The 24,780-nt window shown below is 38.0% G+C and overlaps 2 protein-coding genes across 6 annotated transcripts in view; one reads left to right on the forward strand and one right to left on the reverse strand.

The window, feature by feature from the left end:
* Positions 1-9,528, forward strand: part of bora (bora aurora kinase A activator) — a 29,614-nt gene extending 20,086 nt beyond the window's left edge. For all 4 annotated transcript variants that reach the window (XM_078402269.1, XM_078402272.1, XM_078402270.1 and 1 more), the window contains exons 12-13: positions 1,751-1,943; positions 8,276-9,528. In XM_078402269.1, the coding sequence (XP_078258395.1) occupies positions 1,751-1,943; positions 8,276-8,385 (303 nt within the window). In that variant the 3' untranslated portion in view covers positions 8,386-9,528. The remainder of the gene's footprint in view (positions 1-1,750; positions 1,944-8,275) is intronic.
* Positions 9,529-10,160: 632 nt separating this feature from the next.
* Positions 10,161-24,780, reverse strand: part of dis3 (DIS3 exosome endoribonuclease and 3'-5' exoribonuclease) — a 30,598-nt gene continuing 15,978 nt past the window's right edge. Inside the window, exons 9-21 of one of the 2 annotated variants that reach the window (XM_078402275.1) lie at positions 23,816-23,962; positions 21,900-22,016; positions 20,492-20,593; positions 20,160-20,224; positions 19,751-19,835; positions 18,142-18,269; positions 17,006-17,092; positions 16,194-16,350; positions 14,992-15,206; positions 13,320-13,488; positions 11,999-12,157; positions 11,510-11,632; positions 10,161-10,374 (exon numbers count right to left, since the gene is read on the reverse strand). In XM_078402275.1, coding sequence (XP_078258401.1) covers positions 10,288-10,374; positions 11,510-11,632; positions 11,999-12,157; positions 13,320-13,488; positions 14,992-15,206; positions 16,194-16,350; positions 17,006-17,092; positions 18,142-18,269; positions 19,751-19,835; positions 20,160-20,224; positions 20,492-20,593; positions 21,900-22,016; positions 23,816-23,962 — 1,641 coding nt within the window. In that variant the 3' untranslated portion in view covers positions 10,161-10,287. Of the gene's footprint in view, positions 10,423-11,509; positions 11,633-11,998; positions 12,158-13,319; positions 13,489-14,991; positions 15,207-16,193; positions 16,351-17,005; positions 17,093-18,141; positions 18,270-19,750; positions 19,836-20,159; positions 20,225-20,491; positions 20,594-21,899; positions 22,017-23,815; positions 23,963-24,780 lie in introns of both variants that reach the window. The other variant, XM_078402276.1, reaches the window with a different exon arrangement.

Below are 24,780 nucleotides of genomic sequence, written 5' to 3' on the forward strand. Positions count from 1 at the left end.
CACAAATTATGTGTGCATTCAGATAAGTAGCCTTCAAGTTGTCTTTTTAATAACTTTCTTCATTCTCTTACTGTGATTGGAGGTTTACTCTTGTTTGTCTGTGCTGTCCCATTTTGACATACCTTGGTTATGATAATCTATTTTGCCACCCTGACTATATTGCCTTGTTTTTTGTCGATAACATGCTGAATTTCCTTTCGCCAGCACTTTTATTTGTACTTAAAACCTTAATTCGTTAATAAGTTTATGCCAACAGTTATTATCAGAGCTATGCATCCTCTATCTGAAGAAGGGTCTTGATCTGAAATGTTACCCATTCCTTCTCTCCAGAGATGCTGCCTGAGTTGCTCCAGCATTTTGTGTCCACCTTCGATTTGAACCAGCATCTGCAGTTCTTTCCTACAAATTGATTCCCAAGAATGCTGGTCTGAGCCCGATTCAAATGAAACACTTGCCAATGGAACATCAGCCCTTTTCCCTAGTATTGACACCAGTATGAAATTCTTCCCTATCAAGTTGTAAGCTATGCATTCAACTCTTAATCTAATTGACCCTCTGCCACTTTCTGATGACAGAGATGCTGCCTGTCCCACTGAGTTACTGCAGCTTTTTGGGTCTATCTTTGGTTTAAAACAGCATCTGCAGTTCCTTCTAACACAATATCACTTTTATGGTTCAGCTTTACAATCTAAAACTTGAATATTTTGAAGGAGAAAAGCACCTCCCTCTTTGTTCTATTTTTTGTGATTGATTCTGAGATTTTATTAAAAAGGCAAAATAATAATAAATTCTGTGCTTTCATTAGATTTGAGTATTAGAACTGAAACCAAGCAATTCAATTGCCAGCCTTAAATTTGTTGCTTGACATTAGTAATTTCAATCAGACTGAGGAAAGGAAAGCAGTGTTTAAAGCTGTCAATTGATATGCAGTGCCTTGTGGCGGGAGTTGGGGGAAGGTTAACATTTTGTGATTGTCTAATCGAGTGATCCTTTGGATTTAGTTTTCTTGCCCACCTCATTGGTAAAAATTTGACACTGCTTTTTTTTGTACCTTCACATAAATTTGTATGTCCAATAGTCCAAGATCCCAACAGTTACTTGTTTTCTTTATTGGATAAAAAATGATAAAACTGTGTACAAAGCATAGATAAGAGGATTTTACTTTATCAATTAGCAGTTCAAATCTTAAAAGGCCAAAACAATAGCTTATCTTCTTTTTAAAGAAGCATCCTGGATACAGATATATAGTATTTTGCAAGATCTTTACATGAATTAGCTTCAATAACTTTTGTAAACAAAATTTCTGGACATTTTCCAGGGATATTCTGCATTGATTTACTTTCTGTGATGTGAAAAAAAATATTTAACTACTTGCAAATATTGTCAGATTATCCATTCTTATGGTCCTTAATGACTATTAATTGGCTTTATATTTGATGAACACAGAGAAAATGGTTGCTTTAGCTTGTATCTAAAAGCATGTGACCTTTATGACAAACAGGAAAAGTGAATCCAGAAATCATTTACTTTGCAAATTAGCAAAGGTATATAAAGAGAAGATTATAGATCTCCACAACAGAATAGATAATTTGGTATGTTACATCTGTAGGAGTCTATTTTGAGTAAATGTTCACATGAGGGCCTATTTTGTCAATAAATCAATTTGCCTGTGTGTTATTTAAAGAATGTAGTCTCCAATTGAAATTACTTTTCTGGGTTAAAAAATAAATGCACATTTTTTGAATTCCAGGATTTTCCTACCTCGGAGTGCAAGGAGAACAAAGACGTATTCGGAGTAAACTCGTCCACTAATTTAAAAAAGGCTTTTCCTGTCAACAGACTGTGTACAACACATGATATTGTGTTAAGCCAGAACATTTGTTACCTGAACACTTGGAAAAATTCCTGTGAAGAAACATTAAGTAGAATACTTAAAAAGAATGGTAAGGGTCCCTGAGATATAATATGTGAAGTTATAGGGGGATGTAGTTATTAATGTTGAATTGATGATACAGACTACACTTTAGCAACTAGTGTGTGTATATGTGACTTGGTGGAATGAGAAACAGTTAAGGTTACCCTCTGGACATTTTTATTTCCAACTGCTGGTATGATATCAACCATCTTCATTTCTCCACTCCCCTTGCTCTAATCTGTCCCCCTCTGAATGTACAACCAAATGACTTGTTTCCACCATTGTTCTGTGGGTTTTGAGATGATTACATTCCATGAGGATATCTCACACACTGCCACAGCTGGAGTTGGAAGCATCTGTTGGATGTTTTTTTTTGCATTTCAACTCCACTTACTTCCTTGGTGGCTTCCTTTGAGCTTAAGTCACTTTGACAAGGGACTCCATCAGTTAGTAGATTGTTTTTAGTATATCCTAGAAGCACTTAATGGAAGGCGAGAGAAGTCATTGGTTTTGACAGTTTAGAATAGATTGCTTGCTTCTGGAATCCATTGTACAGATGATGTGGCCTGAAGGTGTTGATGATGCTTGGGCATGATCAGTCTTAATGCCGGGGCAGTTGGAGATCTTTTTATAATTGAGACATCAAATAAAGCTCTATAGTGGAAAGTAATGGTACTAGGGATTTGAAGATGAACTACAGATGTAGATGTGATGCCTATTCAATATACAAGCATTCCATGAGACAATGCTAAGACAAACCTGAATCCCGTTGACTGTGGCAAGTTCGAATGGGCTAAAAAGCGGTCAGTTAGCATTGCTGGTGATACTGCAACCTTCCATGATTAACAATGCTCGCTTTGAGCCGAAGGCCAATGGGGTGATGTCGTCCATCCCAGAGGGATCTTGAGGTCCAAGTTCTGCAATGGTCACAGTTGCAGAAGTAAGATTGGCCTGCCGGACGGTGAGCCAACGGAAGGCAACTGGAAGGCGTCCTCAGGAACTGCACAGTCCAACGAGCGGAATGTTCAGGGACATTTTTAATCTCTTCCAACTGCATTCTGAGGTACCCACCTGCTTCAAGAAGAACACGATCATCCCAGCACCAAAGAAAAGCAAAATCTCATGCCTTAATGGCTACCGTCCAGTGGCTTGACATCCGCGATCATGAAGTGCATCAAGCAGATCTCCCTACCCTTTCATAATTTGGCAGAAAGTTTCCGCTTTCTTATTTCATTTCCGCCATTCTGATTTTGCCTCACATTTTTCCGCAAAACACCTGCCCGCTGCTGGCCTCACCTCGCCCGGCCTGCCTCACCGCTGGCCTCGCCTCGCCTCGCTGCGGAGCGTGAGGCCCGTTGATATTGAGAGGGGATGGGGGGGGGAGTGGGGGTCGGGGGGGTGGAGGGAGGGGGAGAGTGGTTGGAGGAGGAGGGGTGAGGGAGTGGATTTGGGGGGAATGGGGCGGTGCGGAAGGTAGGGGTGTGGGGGGGGGGAGTATGGTTGGGGGGATATGGACCATTGTGATTTGCTGTTGAAGACTACTGGAGCAAGTATGTCTTCAATTAATTAGGTATGTGCAATTTTTTTAATGAAACTCTTCAAGGAAAAAGCCAAATAGAAAAAAAAATACAAAACAATTTTTTCTTTGTTGTAAAAAGTATTTCTGTTCAATAAACTTTCTATAATAGTAGAATATACTCATGATAGGCCTGGCATTGTACATGTAGTCCAAGAACTACAGACTGTTGAAAAATAATAGGCGTTTTTCACATGTAAATGTAGCGCAACGCATACGTGCATTTGGCGTGCATACCTTTTTTTTGCTGAAAAGTTGCATTACGCGCCATATTATGAATTTTTATGTAAAATTATGAATTTTGGACATCAAAATTATGAATTTGTAAAATCAAATGTTGGGAGGTCTGATCAAGAGGCTGAATATGGCAAATATTAACTCCAGCCTACCAAGCAGACGGTCCACTGCAGCTCACTTACCGCTGCAACAGGTTCACGGTTGATGCCATCTCCCCAGCCCTACACTCATCCATGGAAAACCTTGATAAAAAGGTCACCTACCTCATTCCGATTCGAATCCTATAGCTCTGCTTTCAATACTATTATCCCAACCAAGCTCATCTCTAAAGTTGGGGAACTTGGGAGTCAGCAGTCCCCTCTGGATCCTCGATTTCCTGACCAACAGACCATAATCATTGAGGATTGGTGACAAATCATCCTCTATGATAATTGTCAACACTGGTGCCCTGCAAGGAGCCCAGTGAGACCAAGTGCAGGCTTGGCGATCATTTCGCTGAACACCTCTGCTCAGTCCGCTTAGGCCTGATCTCCCAGTTGCTAAATATTTTAACTCTCCCTCTCATTCCCACACTGACCTTTCTGTCTGGGGTTCCCCCACTGTCAGAGTGAGGCCCAACACAAATTGGAGGAACAGCACCTTGTATTTTGCTTGGCCAGCAGTAAATTGATTTCTCTAACTTCAAGTAACCCTTGCTTTCCCTTTCCATCCCTCCCTCACCCTAGTTCTCTGACTAGTTTCACTGTCCTGATTAATTTTACTGATTGTATGCCTCCTTGTCACCTTCCTCTCAGCCAACAATGAACCTTTCTACATTTTCTTATCGTCTGCTTTGATCTGTTGTTTTCTCACCTTACCCGTTCATATCTCCAGACTCCATCTCCCCTGACCCAAAACGTCACCCGTTCCTTCTCTCCAGAGATGCAGCATGTCCCGCTGAGATACTCCAGGATTTTGTTTCGCTCTCAGCCCCGTGCTATACTAAAACTCACAACTGTGCAGCCATACACCAAAACAACTCAATCGACAAGTTTGCAGGCGACATCACCGCACTGGACCAGATATTGAATAATGGCGAGATGTACAGATAGGAAATTGAGAATCTTGTACTTTGGTGCCAAGAAAACAACCTCTCCCTCAATATTGGCCAAATGAGATTGTGATTAACCTCAGGAAGCGAAGTAGTACACACACCCTTATATACATTGATGGTGCTGAAGTAGAGATGGCCGAAAGCCTCAAGTGCCTGGGAATAAATATCACCAGCAATTTGTCCTGGACCAGCCACTTTAAAGCAATGGCCAAGACAGCATGCCACCTCTACTTCCTTGCAAGGATTAGGAAGTTTGGCATGTCCCCACAAATCTTCACTGACTTCTACAGATTTGCTTGGAAAACATTTTTTCGGGATGCATCACAGTCTGAAACAGCTCCATCCAAGACCTCAAGGAATTGCAGAGTTGTAGACATAGTCCAGCCCATCAAGCAATGCAACCTTCCTTCCATTTACTCCATCTACACTTTATACTGCTTCAGCATAATCAAGGACCAGTCTCACCCATCGCTCCCTCTTCCCCCCCTTCCATTAGGCAAGAGGTACAGAAGTTTGAAAATGCATACCTCCAGATTCTGGGACAGTTTCTTCCCATCTGTTATCAACTGAAAGGTCCTCTCATCAGTTAGTGTGGTCCTGACCTCCCATTTACCTCATTGGAGGCCTTTGCACTCTTTACTCACACTTTATCTTGCACTAAATGGTTTATCCTTTATCCTGATTGTGGTGATAGATTGTCTTTTCAGACTGGATCTCATGTAGACAAAAGCTTTTTACTCTACCTTGGTACATGTGACTGTGATAAACAAAACTAATTAATGGCAAGACCCTTAACGGCACTGGTATGCAGAGGGTTCTTGGGGCTCAATTCCATGACTCATTAGAAGTGGCAACAAAAATGAAAGAGTGGTAAAGAAGGCATAGTGTATGCTTGCCTTCATTGGGTGGGGCATTGAATATGAGAGCCGGGAAGTCATGATAGAATTTTACAGGACTTTGGGAAGGCCGCATTTCGAATATTCTGAGTGAGTCTGGTCATCCCATTACAGGTGAGACTTTGGAAAGGGTGCAAGTGTTTTACCAGAAGTGATGCCTACATTGGGAGATATTAGCTACAAGAAGAGCTTGGACAGACTTGGATTGTTTTCTGTAGAACACTAGACCTGATTAAAGTAAATAAAATGAGAAGTGTAGATAGAGTAGACACCGATCCTTTCTCCCAGAATGAAAATATCAAATGCCAGAGCTTTAAGGCAAGAGCAGCATAGAGATGTGCGGGACAAGTTTTTCTTTTACACACAGATGGTTGCGTGTGCCTGAAGCATGCTATCAGGAGTGATGGTGGAGACAGATACGATTTCGACATTTAAAAGTTTTAGATCGATACATGGATATGAAAGGATATGCATTATGTGCAGGCGGTAATGGTCTTGGTATCATGTGTTCCTTGCTGTCCTATTGTGTTCTATGATTTAAAAATTTTAAGAATGAAACCATGCAAAGGCATGCCTATTGGATTGAAAAGAATTGCTAATACAATGATAAAGAATACATCAGAGATAAAAAGGATGCCACAGGTGAATTCATAACATTATTATGGCTGGGGTGAAAATCCAAGTGGTAGAAGCTAAAGTGTGGATTTGGTGATGAGATTGGATCGCATTTGAGGGACAAAAACTGGAGGTTTTGCATGTGTAAAGTAGATTCAGTTGAATTTAAGTGAAGATAATTTTGAAAGGTATGGGGCAATGTCAGGTCATTAAGATCCCAGACTATTGTGCTATCAGTTTGTTCAACAGTGGGTTATGTGTACAAGAGAGAATTGAAGGTGTGGATAGGAAAAGGAACACAAGATTTGTGGTAGACACATGGAGACCTGAGGGAAAGAAGTTAGACTTGTTGACTAGCTATGTAAAATAAGCAATTGACAGTTTAAATTTTCTTAAGAGTTCAGTTGAAGATTTGCTTCTAAACATAGCACAAAAAGTAAGGAAATTTGTGTTTGGTAGATTATTTCTTTGTTGTAACAATGCTTCTTGGCAATAAACCTTATACCGTTGGAAAGCCTGTTTATTTCCCTTTTAAATGGTGCCACATTTGTAAGGAACATGCATTTGTGGGATGAGCAGCAGAGCTGAGTATGTGGGTTGCGCCCATGAAAAATCTGCCAAATCTTCTCTGCCAATGCCAAACAGCTTATTCTGCCATTGACTCTTGTTCGGTGTTGTTTGGTGGATTGGATGATTGAAGTCTGAAGAAACAAGACATATTGGCAATTTAACAATTTATTCATTTAATAAACAGGAGCCTCAGTAGTGTGTGGAAGAACCATACACAGCCTGGCACCTCCTCCTCATGCTGGTCACCAGCCTGGTCACACACTGTTGTGGGATGGCATCCCATTCTTCAACCAGCATTTGTCGCAAGTCAGCCAACGTGGTTGTGTTGGTCACTCTGGCACGAACAGCACGCCCAAGCTGATCCCACAAGTGTTCAATGGGGTTGAGGTCAGGACTGCTGGCAGGCCATTCCATCCTCTCCACTCCCAAATTCTGGAGGTAGTCTCTGAGAAACCCTGCTCTGTGGGGGCGAGCATTGTCATCTTGGAGGATAGAGTTCTGTCCCAGACTGTGGAGATATGGGATTGCCACTGGTTGCAGAATCTCATCTCGATATCTCTCTGCATTGAGATTGCCTCCAATGATGACAAGCCTCGTTTTTCCAGTGAGGGAGATGCCGCCCCACACCATCACACTGCCTCCACCAAAAGATGTTACTCTATCGGTGCAGCAATCAGCATAGCGTTCTCCGCGTCTGCTCCACACTTTGACCCTATGATCCAACTGCCGTAGGCAGAATCTGGACTCATCGCTGAACATAACGTTCCTCCACATGTTCTGGTTCCAGTGCACGTGTTGCCGACACCAGTGCAAACGGGCCTGACGGTGAAGGGCAGTCATGGCAGGCCTCCTGGCAGCCCTATGAGACCGGAGATCGGCTGCGTGCAGTCTGTTCCGAATTGTCTGGGCAGAGAGCCGTCGGCCATATCGTCCTGCAAATCTGTAGAAGACAGCCTACGGTTCCTAAGTGCTGACAGGGTGAGGAAACGGTCTTCTTCGGGTGTCGTCTTCTTGGGAGCATTGTTACAACAAAGAAATAATCTACCAAACACAAATTTCCTTACTTTTTGTGCTATGTTTATGTTGTTCATGAGACCAGGTTTGAACCGGGAAAATTCCTTAATTAAATTTTTGTCCAGTGAAACTGAACTTGTGGATCAGAAAGGTTCAGAATCAGACTTACGAATGAGGCTCTATGGTCAGTTTATATATCGAGTAATTATTACCCATAAATAAAATCCCAGACAAGTAGCTGATGCTTGTTTAAAGTCATAGGGTGCAGGTAGAGCAAATGACCATGTTTTGAAATTGGTAGATTTAAAGGATTTGAAATGCAAACCAATTTCCTTTAACATGTTGTTCTTTGTTTGCAGCAATATTTTCTCCACCTCAGCTACACGAGAAGTCATCTTGTTTTATACGACAACCCCTTGAAATGACAGTGGAAGAACCTGAACACATTGACGATAGCTCTATGTCTTAATTTTAAAGCAAAAATAGTCTCTAAAGCTAGAATTTGTTGACTATGAATGTAACATTCACTGTACAGGTCTCAGTCTGGCTCACTCATAATCTGAAAATATAGTCACCAGAACTCTGATCAGTTCTAAAGATATTAATTGCATGCAGTTTTAAACAAGCTATTTATAAAGTGATTTATAAGGTGCCTGAATTTACTGATCAGATGCTCACCCATAAATCATGCACAAAGCAATTCCAATCTTGTATTTTTCATAGAATCTGATACATAAGCAAATAGCCTCATTGTTCAATTTATTAGTCAACTATGTTCTAATAGCCTAGCATGTATTGTACTTTAACCCAAAAGTTATTTTGTATAGAGAAGGAATGAATTGAAAATTTTATTTTAACAATCTAAAATCAATGGCAACTTGCCATCTTTTCAAACATTCGCCACTGCACCTATATCACGATTTTAGCACTCTTGAGAAAGTTCTTGGAAGCACTGCAAAATAAGTACAATCATGTATGCATTTGAACAAAATAGCTTTTCAAAGATTCTAATTTGAATTTTGCTTCTGATTTCAGTAAATTTTAAATAGCAAAAAACAAATCCCGTGTTTACAATTTAGACCCTCAGGTCTATCTATAATGGTCGACTTGCAATATTTTGTACTGAAATTTAACTACATGTACTTTTAAAAATCTCAATATTTAATAAAGTTTCTTAATATTGTATTTTTAAATTTTCTGGTTTAATGTAATTTTCATATTGAAGAATTCTGAAACCCATTTAAATGCAGCTTCACGTTGGTATCAATAACTTGTTTCCTGCAACACTTTGCTGGTTTGAAACAACAGTTTAAGACAAATTGCAAATTACCATTTTCCAGGAGTTTTAAAGAGGAATTCAAGTATGAGCGAGAGCCATGTTATTCTGGCACCCACTTGCCATTTTGTATTAGTAGTTAATCTAATACTACTTTTAAGAACAGAGATGTAATTTTATTCCATGCACAATTTTATGTAATTATGGTTTGCTTCAACCACTGTGTTAACAAGTTCCACATTCTCAAAGGTTCTAAATTTCCTATTGAATTCATTGATGACTTTTACAATGCCCCCTCTCTATGCTTTTCCTAGTGAGAAATGTTTCCATTTATTAACACCCTTCATAATTTGAAAGATCTCTATTAGATCACCTTGGTTTTAAGAGAAAAACATTAAGGTTCTTCAGTTGTGCTACTTTCAATTATGAGGAGGCTTGACTTACTTATTTGACACTGTATCCAGATAAAAACCATTAAAGATAACAATTTTCTTTCCGATATTTTAAAATACCTTTATGGATGTCGAAGTAGGATGATGCAAAATATTGTGCTGACTGAGCTGAAGTTCTATTTCAATTCAACAACAATCTGTTACTGATCCTGCAGTCAAACAATTGGCAGGGTGGGTTCTAACATGACTTAGTCTTTTACTTATTGGCAGGGTGGGTTCTAACATTACTTAGTGTAAACAGTGTGTTTAAACTAAAAACCACATTCAATTATTTTTGTTTGGTTAGTTTATACTCACGCAGGACCAATTTCACCAAACAGGCATTCTCTTTGGACTGAGGCAATCATGCAGGTTTATGATTTAAGTGCGTGATTTATGGGAATATTCATGCACCTGGAGATTTATTTTCATGTTGTCCTTTGTTGTTTTAACTTCAAATTTATCAATGTTTTAAGACACAAAACATGGATCACACCAACCAAAATAAAGTTGGAATTAAGATTTTAAAGAACAATGTATATAAAAGTTTATTCAAAAGAATAGATGTAATTACAAAAACATCCTACAAATGACTTCCCGCATACATGCAGTCAATTATTCAGAAGTAGGCAAAAGCCAATCAGTATTCCAATAAATAACCTTCCTAGATATGCTTGGCTTTCTTCAGTATAGGTTCTTCATTGGCTTTGCTTTGCTGTGGAGTAGATCTTGGGATGCTGACTCCAGGAATCTGTCATAAGAAATTAATTTTCAAAGTTTGTACACTGAAGTCTTTCAACTAAGAAACAGGTGATAGAACAGAAAGAAATTTGAGTTGTGAAGTAAAGTTGGCTTTCAAATGAATAACCCTTTAATATTTTGCTTGTAAATAATAAATTCTAAAAAAACAATTGTTGAAAACAACGAAGCAATTTAAAATAGCAAGAATAAAATATTAAGCCACCAGTAAACTGTTCAATCTAAATTATGAAAAGTACATGACGTTTGTACAATGATGAAACTGATCTGATGTTACTGAATAGCAGTCATACTAATTAAGAGAAATGAACCACAAATCCCATTTGCTCGGATGCTACCTGACCAAAGGTGGACACAAAATGCTGGAGTATCTCAGCTGGTCAGACAGCATCTCTGGAGAGAAGGAATGGGTGACGTTTCAGGTTGAGACCCTTCTTCAGACTGATGTCAGGTGAGGGGACGGGACCAAGATAGGATGTAGTCGGAGACCTCCGAAACCTTCTTCCTTCTCTCCAGAGATGCTACCTGACCCTCTGAGTTACTTCAGCATTTTGTGCCTACCTTCGATTTAAATCAGCATCTGCAGTACTTTCCTACAATGCTACCAGACCAATTGGGCAACACACAATAGAAATCACTTGAGATTTTCATTTTAGCACTTCGTTTGCCTCAAGCTTTTTCACCAACCAGACGTACTCTATGGAACAAAGCAATTAATACAAGTGCTTGGTAGTTATTTTGGGCATTGGACTGTTATGTATTTTGTTGAAGGAGGGAAGGCAATACAATTTGTCTTATCCTGTTTAAGCACAGAGGTAAATTAAACTGAGCTGAACTGAATGAAGAGCTCTTTATAATAACCTATTGAAAATGCTTTGAAAGACTACACAGCACAGGCCACAATGGAAAGAGGACTGAATTGTTGGTGGAATGTAGTTTGAAAGCATATTGGAGAGAAGTCTGGTTGGGAAATTTAACGAAAAAAAATGATGCAATATTCAAATTTACTGTTTTGATTATTGAGGCGAGACCAAAAAAAACAAACAGGCTTGCTTATTTGAAATAAATGCAACATATACATGTAGAAAAGCCTGCTACATTTAATTTGACCAAAACTCATTGCTTACCACTGGATCAACCAATCCCATTCTGATTTTCTGGTGCTGAATATTTGATGCATCCACTGTGATTGTCACAGTTACCTTGTCAAACATTTTGAATAATGTCCCTTCCACTGTTATAGATGGAGTCTAAGATCATGAAAAGATTGTTCATAATTTAAAAATCACATTCTTCAACTCATACAATATAATTCACGTTTCCAGCTTTCTTTAAACATTTTCATTTCATAAAGCAAATTTTAATATGCCCTCTGAGAACTTTATAAACTTCAGAGATCAACTCTTAATCTTCCAAAAGATTATGGGAATAGGGACTTATTTTAGTAAATCTATCATAATATAGTTGGGCTTTTATCCCTGAATCAGCTTAACAAAACAAATCAACTCAGATCCTTTGTAAGAAAGATTTGTATAAAGTTATAGGATAAGAATAAAACAGCACTTCAAGTATTGCACCATGGTTAATTGTAAAAGGATTGGAAAGAATTTCTGTACCTCTTCATTGTACTGTATCTTTAGGGATTGCTTGCCTTTCTCTTCAAAGAAAACTGTTCCCTCCAACCCAAACTTTGGAATGAGCACCACAATAGCATTCTTTTTCACAAACAGAATGTAACCAACATCATCAACAATTCCTTTGTTTTTAAAGAATAACTGTAATAACATTGGACAGAACAAGTTCAGTAGTTTGTGGTAAATGCACAACAAAGTAAAATCCAAAACTCACTGGCATATTAATTATATATTCAACATAAGTTGCTTTAAAGCTAGAATATTGCCATAATAGAAGTTCTGACTACTTTAATCACAAATGAAAATTAGCTTCATTGATGCACACAAGCTGTTTGAAAAGTAGGAAAATGTAATTATGTGTGGGTCAAGAATAAAAAGGATCACAATTAAACTGCCAAAGAAAAGCACAACTTTTAAAAGTATCTAAATAGGATAGGTATATGCTGAGTCTTGGCTCACAAAACACATCATTAAAAGTTTGACAAAATATAATCAAGTTCATGAAACCATCAGATTTATTTGTTAATTTTTTTTTTTTATGAGTGAGATAAGCTGCTAGGTTTTGGCAGGACCTCACTTTGGGATGTTATGTATAAGTTTAACTTGCATATGGACACTGAAGAGGATGTATAAAATAGTGACATGGATGGCTGGGTCTGGAAGTGTGAGGGTCGCTACGGGAGACAGGTCAACAGGTGGTATCTCCTGATTGGAAGTTAACATCTTGCCTGATTGTTTAATCAAATGGATATCTGCTAAATTCGGGAAGGTTTCAGTAGAGTGGACACAGAAAACATTCCCAATTGAATGGAAAAGCAAAACTAAAGACATCGGTACAAAGAAGTTACGAACAAATCAGATACAGAATTCAGAAAAATAAAACTCGAATAAGATAGGAGGCTTGAATGGATCATAAATGGCATCATGTGCTGCAATTGTCTACATAACTGGATGTGCATGATCAAATAGTAATTCTTGTACATTGCTGTAATACATTAATGAACGGTTAAGTTTTTAAAAATCCTGAACTTTAGATTGGAAAACAGTGATGGATAGCTTCAGCTTTGTCTTTATATTACATACCAATGAGGAATTGGGCATAAGTAGAAGGTAGAAAAGAAAAAGTACAAACAAAATGTATTGTTTACATATCCTTGAGTTGCTAAAAACTTCCTATCCAATAAACATGCAAAACAGTGATTCTTTAATGGGACATTTCTACTATGTGAAGATGTTGAGGTTTAAAGAAAAACGACATATATTACTTATGAAGAGTAAATATTTTGTCGTTATTTTGTTTTACCTGGGTGTGGTATGCCACTGAAGCCCGCTGGGAATATTGTGCCATTTTGTGCCGATAGTTGAGGTTATTACACAATGCTTGTTGTTTATGTTTATCCATGATATCTGGATAGGTGGAGTCAGCATCAATTGCCACAGCTAAGAGGCGATGTACTATTATATCTGAATATCTACAATGAGGCAAAACACAGATAAATAAATGACTCAATGATCAAGCAATATTCATCAAAATGTTGGCCAGAAAATCCAAAAGGAACATTAAAGATCCAAATAACATCATATATGTAAAATGTAAGGTCCAGATTTTGCAGTATTCTTCTTCTCGGACAGTCTCAGAATCAAGGATGATTGGTTTCCACTCCTATTCTATAGATTGTGAGATGGCTTGAGAGTAATGGAGTATGTACACATCTGTGACAGATAGCGTGGGTGGGCAGGTGGCATGAGAGGAGATGCACTCCTGTTGTTTTCATTGGGCTCTCCTATCTTTATGAAGCAACACAAGATTTTTAGTGCCATCCTAAATATTCCTTTAGAGAAACAAGGAGCAGGAGATGCTGGTTTACAAAAAAAAGCACAAACTGCAGGGGAAACTCAGCGGGTCAGGCAGCATCTCTGGAGGAAATGGATAGGTGACATTTTGAGTCGGGTCCCTTCTTCAGACTGCTGAAAAGAACAGCAGCCTTGGGATTTTCATATATGTACAGTTTACTTCTAAAACCTGAAGCTACAATCATTGATCCATCATACCTTTCAGGCTACGATGTTTACATGCTTTTTTATAGAATGGATGGAAACCAACTGAACAAATGCACTTTTTAAATTATTACAAAATAGCTTCACAATAAAAAATATACTGAACTACATACGGTCAAAGTGAACATTCATGATACAGAAAATCATAAATACAGCTTTTGGGACTACCTAGCTCTGAAAATCACAAGATTGTAACGGATTGTTCTTTTTAAAAAATTTAGGTTCATTTATACTACTTCAGCTTTTACTTTGGCAAATATGCGTATTATACTCGTTATACAATGCTTAATGTAATGCTTAAAACATTATTCAAAATGGTTTCCTGTTTGCAAGTATTCTTACGGATTGATTGCTCAGTCAGCTGAATGGCATCACAGAACCAGGGTGACAGGGAATTGATATCCAACAGAAGCAATCATCTGATAAGGAAAAGTTCCTATGACTGGGATTGTTGGATCTTTATGGGAAGCGCTTTTTATGTGTCATCAGCATTGTAGCTTCTCCTTGGACCAATTCAGAAATCAGATTGATATTTATACAGTGAAACACTAAATAAGAAATAACTGGCATTTAGTCAATAGTCTAATTGGATATAACCTTTTAAGAACAGCATTACCTACATCCAGCTAAATAAACTTTGCAGTTTTAAGAACAAGAATCATACTTCAATATGCTCCATGTTAAATAAGGAAGTACAATTGAGGAAATACAATTTGTCCTTAAGAATCCATTCCAACAAAACAGAAGAATCATTTCTCCCACAATTATCTTGGTCTGCAGCACACATCTAAGCAATCACATCATAATAAGACTGTTTTCATTAATGAAGTTTCGTCATGGGGTGGACTGCTAGTATATGGTCATTTATTTTGCTGCTATACTGAAGATTAAATAAGTGCTTAGTACAATATGTATACCTTCTGATTGGTGATGTGAAGTGAGTGTAGATGGGTGAAGCCAGACCAAAATGGTGAAAGTCGGTGTCCATTCCTGAGCAAAAGTACACAGCCTGCATCATACAACGCGTGGTTAGGATTCGCAGGAGTGTGTTCAAATATGGGGATCCTGGAACCTCTGCTTTATCCAAAGACCCTGCCAGAGCCTTTGCTGAATCTGTCTGGATAATTAAATTCTGAGAAATATAGGAAACAGATCACAAATATTTTGTGTTTAGTTTTTAAAAAGGGTTTATGCTATTTAATACATAATGATATATAGCACAGAAACAGGCCATTCAGCCACTGATTTCGCATTGACCATGATGCACCCATTTTTATACTAATCCTATCAAAGTTATTCCCACCGATTCCCCGCCACAACCAAGATTCTATGATTCAGCTACATATTAATGGTCAGGAAAACTGCAAACTCCACAGTCAGCACTAGAGGTCATAATTGGACTCAGATAGCTTCACCAATATCGGAAAAAAATCAACATTTAACTAAATACCAACATGTACATTTCAGCTGTCCATTTGTTGAATTTCATTCATCAGATTTATTTCTGGGTTTTTTTAAATATCTGTGAGCTATTCTTGAAAGGCTTCTAATTGTAGATCCTATTCTAGTGGCTGCAACAAATACACAGATTATCTCATTAGAAGGATAGTAAACAGATTACACCAGGTCTGTTTAACACTTCCTGAATATAGAACAATGTTTCTTGATCTTAAACAAAACAAACATATGAAAAAGCGAGGGAACAGGGACCCTGGCAAATGGATGGAGAGCACCAGACTGGGGCCCTGCTAAGTGGGCCAGAGCTATATCAGAGGACATTAATGCAGGGTAGTCACTGTGAAATCAAATAAGGAATTTAGAATAAACACTGGGTGGATGCCACAATTACAGTCAATGATGGGATATTGCTGATGCATTTAAGAAGGCTAGCTAAGAGCAAGAGGAAAAAGGGATCAAAGGGTTATTTATAAGAGCAAGAAAATTAAAAATGTGCAGAGAATTTGACTGTCCCATTTCTCCTCTTCATCCATATTCAGGATTCGTCTTTGCACTTGGTCAAATTTTCTCCAATGAGACAGCATCTGAAAAGTACACTTTATTCAAATCTCAAACAATTAGGAAACATTTCAATCAATACGTTATCATGTCCTTTACTCACTTTGGAACTTGCTGCTTTCACAAGGATGTCGTAGTTAGAGAGAGGAGGTGCTGGATGCTTTCTGAGGAGTGCACATTCTGAGAATTCTTCATAAATTTTCTGCGCAACTGAGATATTTGCCAGCAACATGAACTCCTCTACCATTGAATTGGTTTCCCTGTTTTTGAAGCAAATAATATGTTATCTTAGATTATAAAACCTATTCTGTTTTTTAACAATTAAGCAAAAAACTAGTTCTTCAGAAAAAAAGATGGGATATATTTGTTTTCAATGATGTTGCTTAGGACTGACTTTACTTCCACTTCAATTATAAAATGGAAGCAAAGCCGTCCTTCTTGTACTCATGCCTTGACCTTATTTCAAATTCTTTGACTTTTGGATATTTTTGTCAGAATTTGATTGAAAATTTGAATAATACCGAGAACTGACCATATTTGGATTGAAAGACATGAAATGAAAGGGAAAACATTCTAAGTAATACATGTTATTTGCAGCTTACAAAGGTTTTATAAAGGAAATTTGCCTTTATACAGAAGTGTAACAAACTAAAATCACTTTACAATATGGTTTGAAAATAATTTGTGGACAAAATGTATTTGGATTTACAAAATCAATATTCAAGAGTTGTATTAATTAAATAAATTGATCTGCAACACCATTTGAGAACATCAACTGCTTAAAAATTTAATGTAGAATACAATTGTTTTTAAAAGTTGGTAAGCACGAACCATGATAACAGTTGAACAAATAATTCTGCAATAGAGCAGCTACTTGTTCAAGGATACCCTAAATTCTACTTCTGAGGTACATACTTTAATTCTTTTGCTTGAAGGTCAATAGGATCATGAGTCTCACTGTCAATATGAAATCGAACTTCTGGAGAAGATAACGTGAGAGCACTGAAACAAAACAGATTTCATTTAGAGGGCATGTAGATCTTTATAGCTCAAACTGGAAGACAAAATATAAAAATAAACAATAAATTAATTCACCAGCCTAATTAATACTTATTTGTGACATCTCAAACAGCCAGTTACCTGTTACAAGCCCTCACTTTAATAAGGCTGATCAGGCAAGCCTATTTGGGAAGAAAGCTTCTGTGTCACATAAGCCATAAGAACTGATATTTATTTATCCCAAATGCTGAGGATGTATTCCCGCACTACCTTGTTACCTTGTTGCAGCCCTTGCATATTTTTTATCTACACTTTTTCTGTTGACGTAATGCTATTTCCTGCATTGTTACCGTTCTCTTCGCACTACCTGTTGAACTTGTGTATGGCTTAATTATGCTCTTGTGTGGTTTTATTTGTCTGGATTGCAAGAAAAACAAGGTTTCTTGTTGTATCTCAGTACACCTGACAAAAATAATAAACCAATACCGAACCAACCACTACCAATGCCTTATTCAAGAACTGATCACCAGCCAAAAATAATATACAGATTTGAAATTAATGGCTTCTACTTCCATTCCAGCACAAAATCAAGGAGTCACTTGAAATGTGGTACTGAGGGAGTGTATTTCTGTTAAAAGTACTGTCTTTCAGATGAGATATAAAATCAAAATGGCGTCTTATGCTTACACAATTTGGATGAAATATAAAATCAACATTTTGTGTATATCTTTTTTTCATTAAATAAAAACAATATTATCTGCTAGTTGTAGTACACAGTTTGACCTAGTTACTGAGACATCTTTGGTACTTTCCTTCAAATTCTGCTTTGCACATTTTGGAAGCTTAAGATATCATTTTAATTTTATACCTCAACCAAAATACAGTACTTCTGACAGAAATGCACTCCTTCGGTACAATGTTCAAATGACTCCTTGATTTGGTGCTGAAATGGAACTTGAACCCATAACGTATGATATTAGGTGGTGGAAATACCCCTGAGTTACATATTCTACGTCAGCTGCAGGTGTTTTATCAATTACTTTAAATCTCACCCTTTGTCAATCCTTTGCTTTTTCAGAATTTTTGCTAGTTTATTTAAGCATCGAAGTCCTTTTGTAACCTCATCAATCATGTTTTTATCATCAATTCTCATCTGTGCTTCAACATATGTAAGTGATGCCTGGAACATAAATATTATACCTAGTATTAAACAATTACAAATATCACGTCCACACAGGTGATAACGATGGCTCATAGAATACATCCTTCGGATTCAGAATGAAATATAGCTCAGAGCTGCCAATTAATATCATTAAAATACATGATTAATGCAGTGACAAAGTAATAAACTAGTTTTTGTAAAGCTTTAATCCTGGATACTGTCAGCCAGAGAATCATTTCCAAATGAAAAAAAGTCCACAACCCCCTTGTGAGCTACCAGATTGCTCTGGACTGCAGGCCAAACATGTTAATGTGTTGGACTCTTTCCTCTCCCCTACGCACAATGTCACTTTTATTTTTTCCATTATACTTCCCAAAATTGCCTCACAGGTTTTCCAAATTCACTTCTGTTGAGTTAGACACAATCCCCCAACTCCCCTGGGCTGAATACATAACCCACATTCTTAATGAGGTGCAGGAGCGAAGTTGGGTCTTTCCTTCCTACAGTACTTATAACAAGGACTCTGGGTGACTGATGCTCAGCACCAACTCAAGCTGACAGGGGATCGACTGGACCATGGGAGGATGGAAGGAACCTTGAAGGGGCGATGAAATGACTATAAGGAGAGAGGCTTTGAGAAGGAGAAAGATGAGGGAAAGGGGAAGACGATGGCTTGAGATATAATAGATGTTGAAGTTTTCTGGTCCTCGTCCTTGTTTTTTAACTTTTCAGCTCTTGCCAATTTTCTCTTCACAACCACTTAACCAACATGTAGGTTGGTTGATGCTGGCTGGTTAAGGTCACCAAGTGCTGGAGTAACTCAGCACGTCAGGCAGCATCTTTAGAGAACATGGAAATGTGTTAGAATAGAGAGGCGAGAACTTGACGTTTCGGGATAAGACCCTTCTTCGGACTGATTGCGGGGGGGGGAGGAGTGAGAAGCAAGCTGAAAAAGGGGAGAAGCAGGACAGAGCACAGTAGGTAATAGGTTGACACAGGTGAGGGGGGTTTTGACAGGCCAGATATAAGAAGAGAGGGTAAGTGATCATTTTGAAAAGTTGCAGATTGTGAAGCCAGGGGGAGGAGAGTAGTAAGAAGGGGAGCTGTGAAGGGAAGAAATAGCAAGAGTCCAAGTAAGCCACATGGGAGGGAAGGGGGAGGTGGATGGGAAGGGGGAGGTGGATGGGAAGGGGGAGATGTAGGAGAGAAGGGGAGGGGGTGTTTGTTAGAGGTTTACTTAAAATTGGAGAATTCAAAATTCATACCGTTAGATTGTAAGCTACCCAAATGAAATACCGCGTGTTGTTCCTCCAGTTCGCATGTGATCTCACTCTAGTAATGCAATAGGCCCAGGACAGAAAAGTCAGCATTGGAATAGGAAGGGGAGTTAAAATAGTTAGCAACCGGGATATCCCGTATGCCTTGGCGGACTTAACCAACATAATTTGCAACTGACTGAAAGGAATTCCCAGATAAACTATTTATAAAAGTTACTTTACCTTAGAATTAATTATAGTTTTTGTAAACGTAGTACGTAGAATTTCAGCATTGTGTGTCATTTCCCATATGCAAGAAAATGCAAACCTGTGAAAGAAAAATATATACCAAATTGTCATAACTTTCAAAAATGAACACATTTTGAAAATTATTAGTGATTTATTTTGATGTCCTACTTTTAGCTTGAGGGTGTGTAGGATTTATTCTCTGGCATATCATCATTTTACTGTTAATTTGGTAAACATGGCGTAGGTTAGATATCAACTAATTTTCTCACTATAATTAATTGGTTGGAGGAGCAAAAATAAATAACGTGCACTCGTCTTTAACTGAGAGCTTATCAAGGGTCGAGTTGAAAGGTTAGAAAACAAGCAAGTATGAATTTAGGGCATACATAGAAAACCAAGTCACCTCTCCACGTTGGATCTTAAAGAGCAAAGATTCGAGCTGAGCAGTTCTGGAACCATGTCAATTCTCTATTGCAAAATAGAAATATCTGAATTATTAATAATAGTACAATTCTGTATTACTGCACCCAATGAAATCATAGAAATAGAACAATGCAACAATTGGACTCCCAGTTTAATCAATTGAATAGCACAAACATTTATTCTACCCATGTACACCACAGAGTTGTATCCGATGTTTGTCTAATAATTAGACCTATGTATGAACCAAGTCTAATGATAAACAGTGCATGGCAAAATTATTTAAAATTAGAATCAGAACTGTAGCATACATACCTTTTCACAAAGATAAACGGTAGTTCCCCGATTTGCTGACTCTTGATCCAGTGCATTTCCTGGACGAATGAAATGGCTCACATCTGCTATATGTACCCCAACCTGCATGAACAATATTATTCCTAAAGTATCAGATTTAAATAAGAGAGCTAAACAATGCTCCAATTTATAAATCACATGTTTGTTGTAGAGATGCGGACCCACAATACTAGAATAGGACTAACGCGGGGGCATTTTACGTCTTACATCCAGCCATAGTAACACATTACAAAAATATAACAAATTAATTAGAAATTAAAAAATGATCAGTTATCATGTCTGAAGCATTAAGAAATCTATTACTGCAGGAACCTACTTATTTTCCTATCATTACTCAGTGAATTATTTTGCTGCATTCCAAAGCCATTCTCTGCTCAGAAATAGAAACACATTAAATTAAATTGCCCCCAGGAGTTCCAATTTGCTCAATATTTAACTTTGAGTCTGAGTTGGGAATAAGTTGATGTAAGCAACTGTAAACTACTGTGCCACTGCAATGATCAGATGCGAGAGAGATGAAGTCTGAAACATTAACGTCCCATTCTGATGCACCAGTGTGTAAAATATTGTAACTAAAACAGGTTCCTGCAGAGAATAGCTCTTAATTTAATACTTGCACTTCACTTTCATCTCCAATTTACCCTGAAATTGAAGATAACCAACTGTTCACATTATTCGCATTCAGTACTTCAGTCAATCTCTCAAACCTGCTTAATTCAAAAGACAGTGCACAACAAAACTAGTTATTACAGATAACTCTTGTTGTGACGGACCCTGGGGGAAGAGGCGAAAATGGTGCCCATTATTGCTGATTGTCTGCTATAACCAAGTGAGGTTATAACTATAACCAAGTGACCACTCCAACCGCCCAGTGGTCACCCTGTGAAACAAGTTGGTTTTAAATACAAAGTTCTTCTTAACATTTAAAAATGTAGTTTTGTTACTGCAAGCAAAAAATACTAAAGGCTTTTTGTTACATTGCTTAATAGAGTATCACTGCACGTGTCAACTGAAGCAATTGCTTGTCAATTTTCATGACCTCCTGCAGCCTCTTTTTCTTCAAGAGATAGTGGTGTCTGATTACTGTGGGGACACTCCATCTGCTAGTCAAAATCTGTTATAAAGAGGTCTGTAATTATGAGGCTGTACTTAAAATGTATGTTTGCCATAACTTCATGGTCTGAAAACTATGACAGCAGAACTAAATGGACTCAGGGCATCAAGATATCTCTTGTCGATGCTTTATTTCTAACTTTTTTTCTATTTGGCTGCTGGTATTTTTATACAATTCTTTTGCTTCTGATGTCTCTTCGTAACTTTCTCTTAAAACAAATTGTTTTTTCAAGAATCAAGAAAGATTTAAATTTACCTCCATATTTCCATTCTCTAATTCTCTACAGTGCAGAGCATCGTCAATATCAGTACATCCAGGAGGATCCACACTGCAGATATGGAGATGCCTTAGATCCATCCGTTTCTTCAAATCCTGCAATTTAGTACGGCAGATTAGTGGATGAATTTCATCAAATAAGTAATATGAGAAGTAAAAGAATATTGAGATACATTAATAGTACTACTGAGTACATTATAGGACATACTAGTTTGTCCTTGTACATGACCTTTGTTGAATTTTATTTACAAATACTGTGCCATGCCTTGATCTCCTCATATACTAGATTGGAAAGTGTGGAAAGACGGTTAGTATAAAGCTGCTTTAGTATCAAAAGTTGAGATTATAATTTTTAATGAAGCAGACTCCAAGATGGTTTGATTGATACATAAGAGAAAGGGAACAGATTCTGTTCGGGATGAAAGGTTCTGACTGTAACTAGGTCAGGAGGTGCAGGCGATGCCATGTTATAAGCATTCGGATTACAGAAATTTGCCCTTACAGAATTCACAAAAGTCTCCCTAAATATCTAAGACACAGAATAAAATTTTCACAGAATTTATGTAGAAAAAAAAATTCCAACTTGATTCTCGATTCACACGGATGACGTGGCTTTGTAATGCAAAAACTTGTGATGCTGACCATTTTCTAAGAATACAAAACCTCCCGAGCACACCAGGGTTGCGTGTAATGGGAGTCAATTTAATTTTGCATGAAGCAAGTTTTAGTTTATGTCAGGAAGTGGTTCTTTTCCTGGAGAACAGAGATCTCTGAAGAGGTAGCTATTTCATGTGAACAATGCCAAATCAATGAATTTTTTTAAGTTACAGGTATACCTATTGCTGACTGACGCAGATATTATTACCCACAAATGGTCGCTACTTCAGGTAAATCAGTCACAATGATCGTCGAGATATCTTTTGATTATTTTGATCAGAAAAATTAAAAAACTGCACATTTTTCACCTGCCACCCTCACCCTCTTCTGAAGAATTATCCTGGTTATATCCATTTACCACTTTTTTTAAGGAAATCATAACAGGTATAACAGGTATAACAGAGCTTTATTTGTCGTTCGGTACCGAAGTACCGAACGAAACTATATAGCAGTCATAGAAACAAAAAGAAAAAAAAACACAAGACACATAACCCCAACACAAACGTCCATCACAGTGACTCCAAACACCCCCTCACTGTGATGGAGGCAACAAACTTCCCCTCTCTTCCCCACGCCCACGGACAGACAGCTCGTCCCCGACCGACCCGCACAGTCCCCGCACCGGGCGCTGAAACGTCTCGCGGCCGAACCGGGCGATGAAAGGCCCGCGACCAAGCCTTGCGCAGCTAAGTCCCGCAGCCGAGCCGCACCAGCGGTGAAAAGTCCCGCAGCCGAGCCGCACCAGGGATATGGCAATTAATCAGTTATAATACACCAGGTTTACTTAATTTTGCAGATGACAGATTGGATTGATCAGGGGGTATTTGTTTACTTGTCCTTCATTGAAAACAGCTATGTTTCCTTGAAACCATAATTTATCTTTTTTTTTAAATTAAATATATTTTATGCACTTCACAGAATTACTCAGAAGTTGTTTGCAGATTTAGTTTTTATATTTACCATTATAAATATTTATAATCTATTATGTGTTGAATTTAAGATATTTGATTGCCAACACATTCACTTAAATTGAACATTGTATTGAGTTTTCTTTATTCTGGGTTGTAATGACTTTGACCCATTTTAGCCCACATCCACAACAGTTAGAAAAGCTGAATTAAATGACATGCCTCTATCTATATTTGCATCCAAATGGCAAGATAGCTAAGTTTTTGTTCTTTGCTTTCAAAATCATTATCTTCAAGTTAATAAATAATGTGTAATGTTTAACACAATACCTGTTCTGTGATTTCCCAAGGCATCTTAGGTAGAAAACTAAGAACAGCCTGTGAGAAAGGTAGATGGGGGACATCATGCTCCAACAGAAGAACTTCAGTTTCTGTTTCTTTATCGCCAGCGTTTCCGAGGCTTCTGACAAAGTGGCCCTGTAAAAGTTCATCACAGTATATAGTTTTCAAATCATACTGTTTTGTCCATTTTCTTTTCTCTCTCCTGATTTCAGAATCGAGAGGATAATAATTCTGATGGGACCAAAGATGTTCGAGTACATGCAACAGGCAGCTATGGTGCAAGCATGCATATCGACACCAAGTGTCAGAAATCTATTCAGCTATAAGAACTGACAAGCCATATATTTCCTTCCCAATACCTTAACCAGATATACTTTCCATTGAGAGTTATTGGCCAAGCATAGGCGTGGACTCTAGTTGAATTTTCAGGTTTTAGACAATTCCTCTTATACTCAATGCATTGACTGATGAAGACAAGTATAGCATGTGTCTTCCTTACCACTCCATCTATTCCTGGTGCCACTTTCAGAATGCTATGGTCTTGGACCCCAAGATTTTTAAGTATATGAATAGTGTTAAAGATCTTGCCAATAACTGCATATTTCCCCCTTCCATTCAACCTCTCAAACCGCAGCATCTCACTCTTGCTTGGATTAAACTCCCATTTCTCTGTCCATATCTAGAACTGATCTAAATCCGGCTGTAACTTTGACAGCCTTCTTCACTTTCTGTAACCACATTGGGTAAGCTAGTTCAGAATCCCATGCATCTTCATCTTCTGGATCAGCCTGCCAATTGGGATTTTATCAAATACCTTACTAAAATCCATGTAGACAAAATCCACTGCCTTACCCTTATCCATAAAATTTATTACCATCTCATTCCACACAAACAAGTTAGTCGGACGTGACCTGGCGCAGACACAACCATGCCGACTTTCCTTATTTACTCCA

This window comes from Rhinoraja longicauda, chromosome 7 (genome assembly GCF_053455715.1).
Source record: "Rhinoraja longicauda isolate Sanriku21f chromosome 7, sRhiLon1.1, whole genome shotgun sequence".
Lineage (NCBI taxonomy): Eukaryota > Metazoa > Chordata > Chondrichthyes > Rajiformes > Arhynchobatidae > Rhinoraja > Rhinoraja longicauda.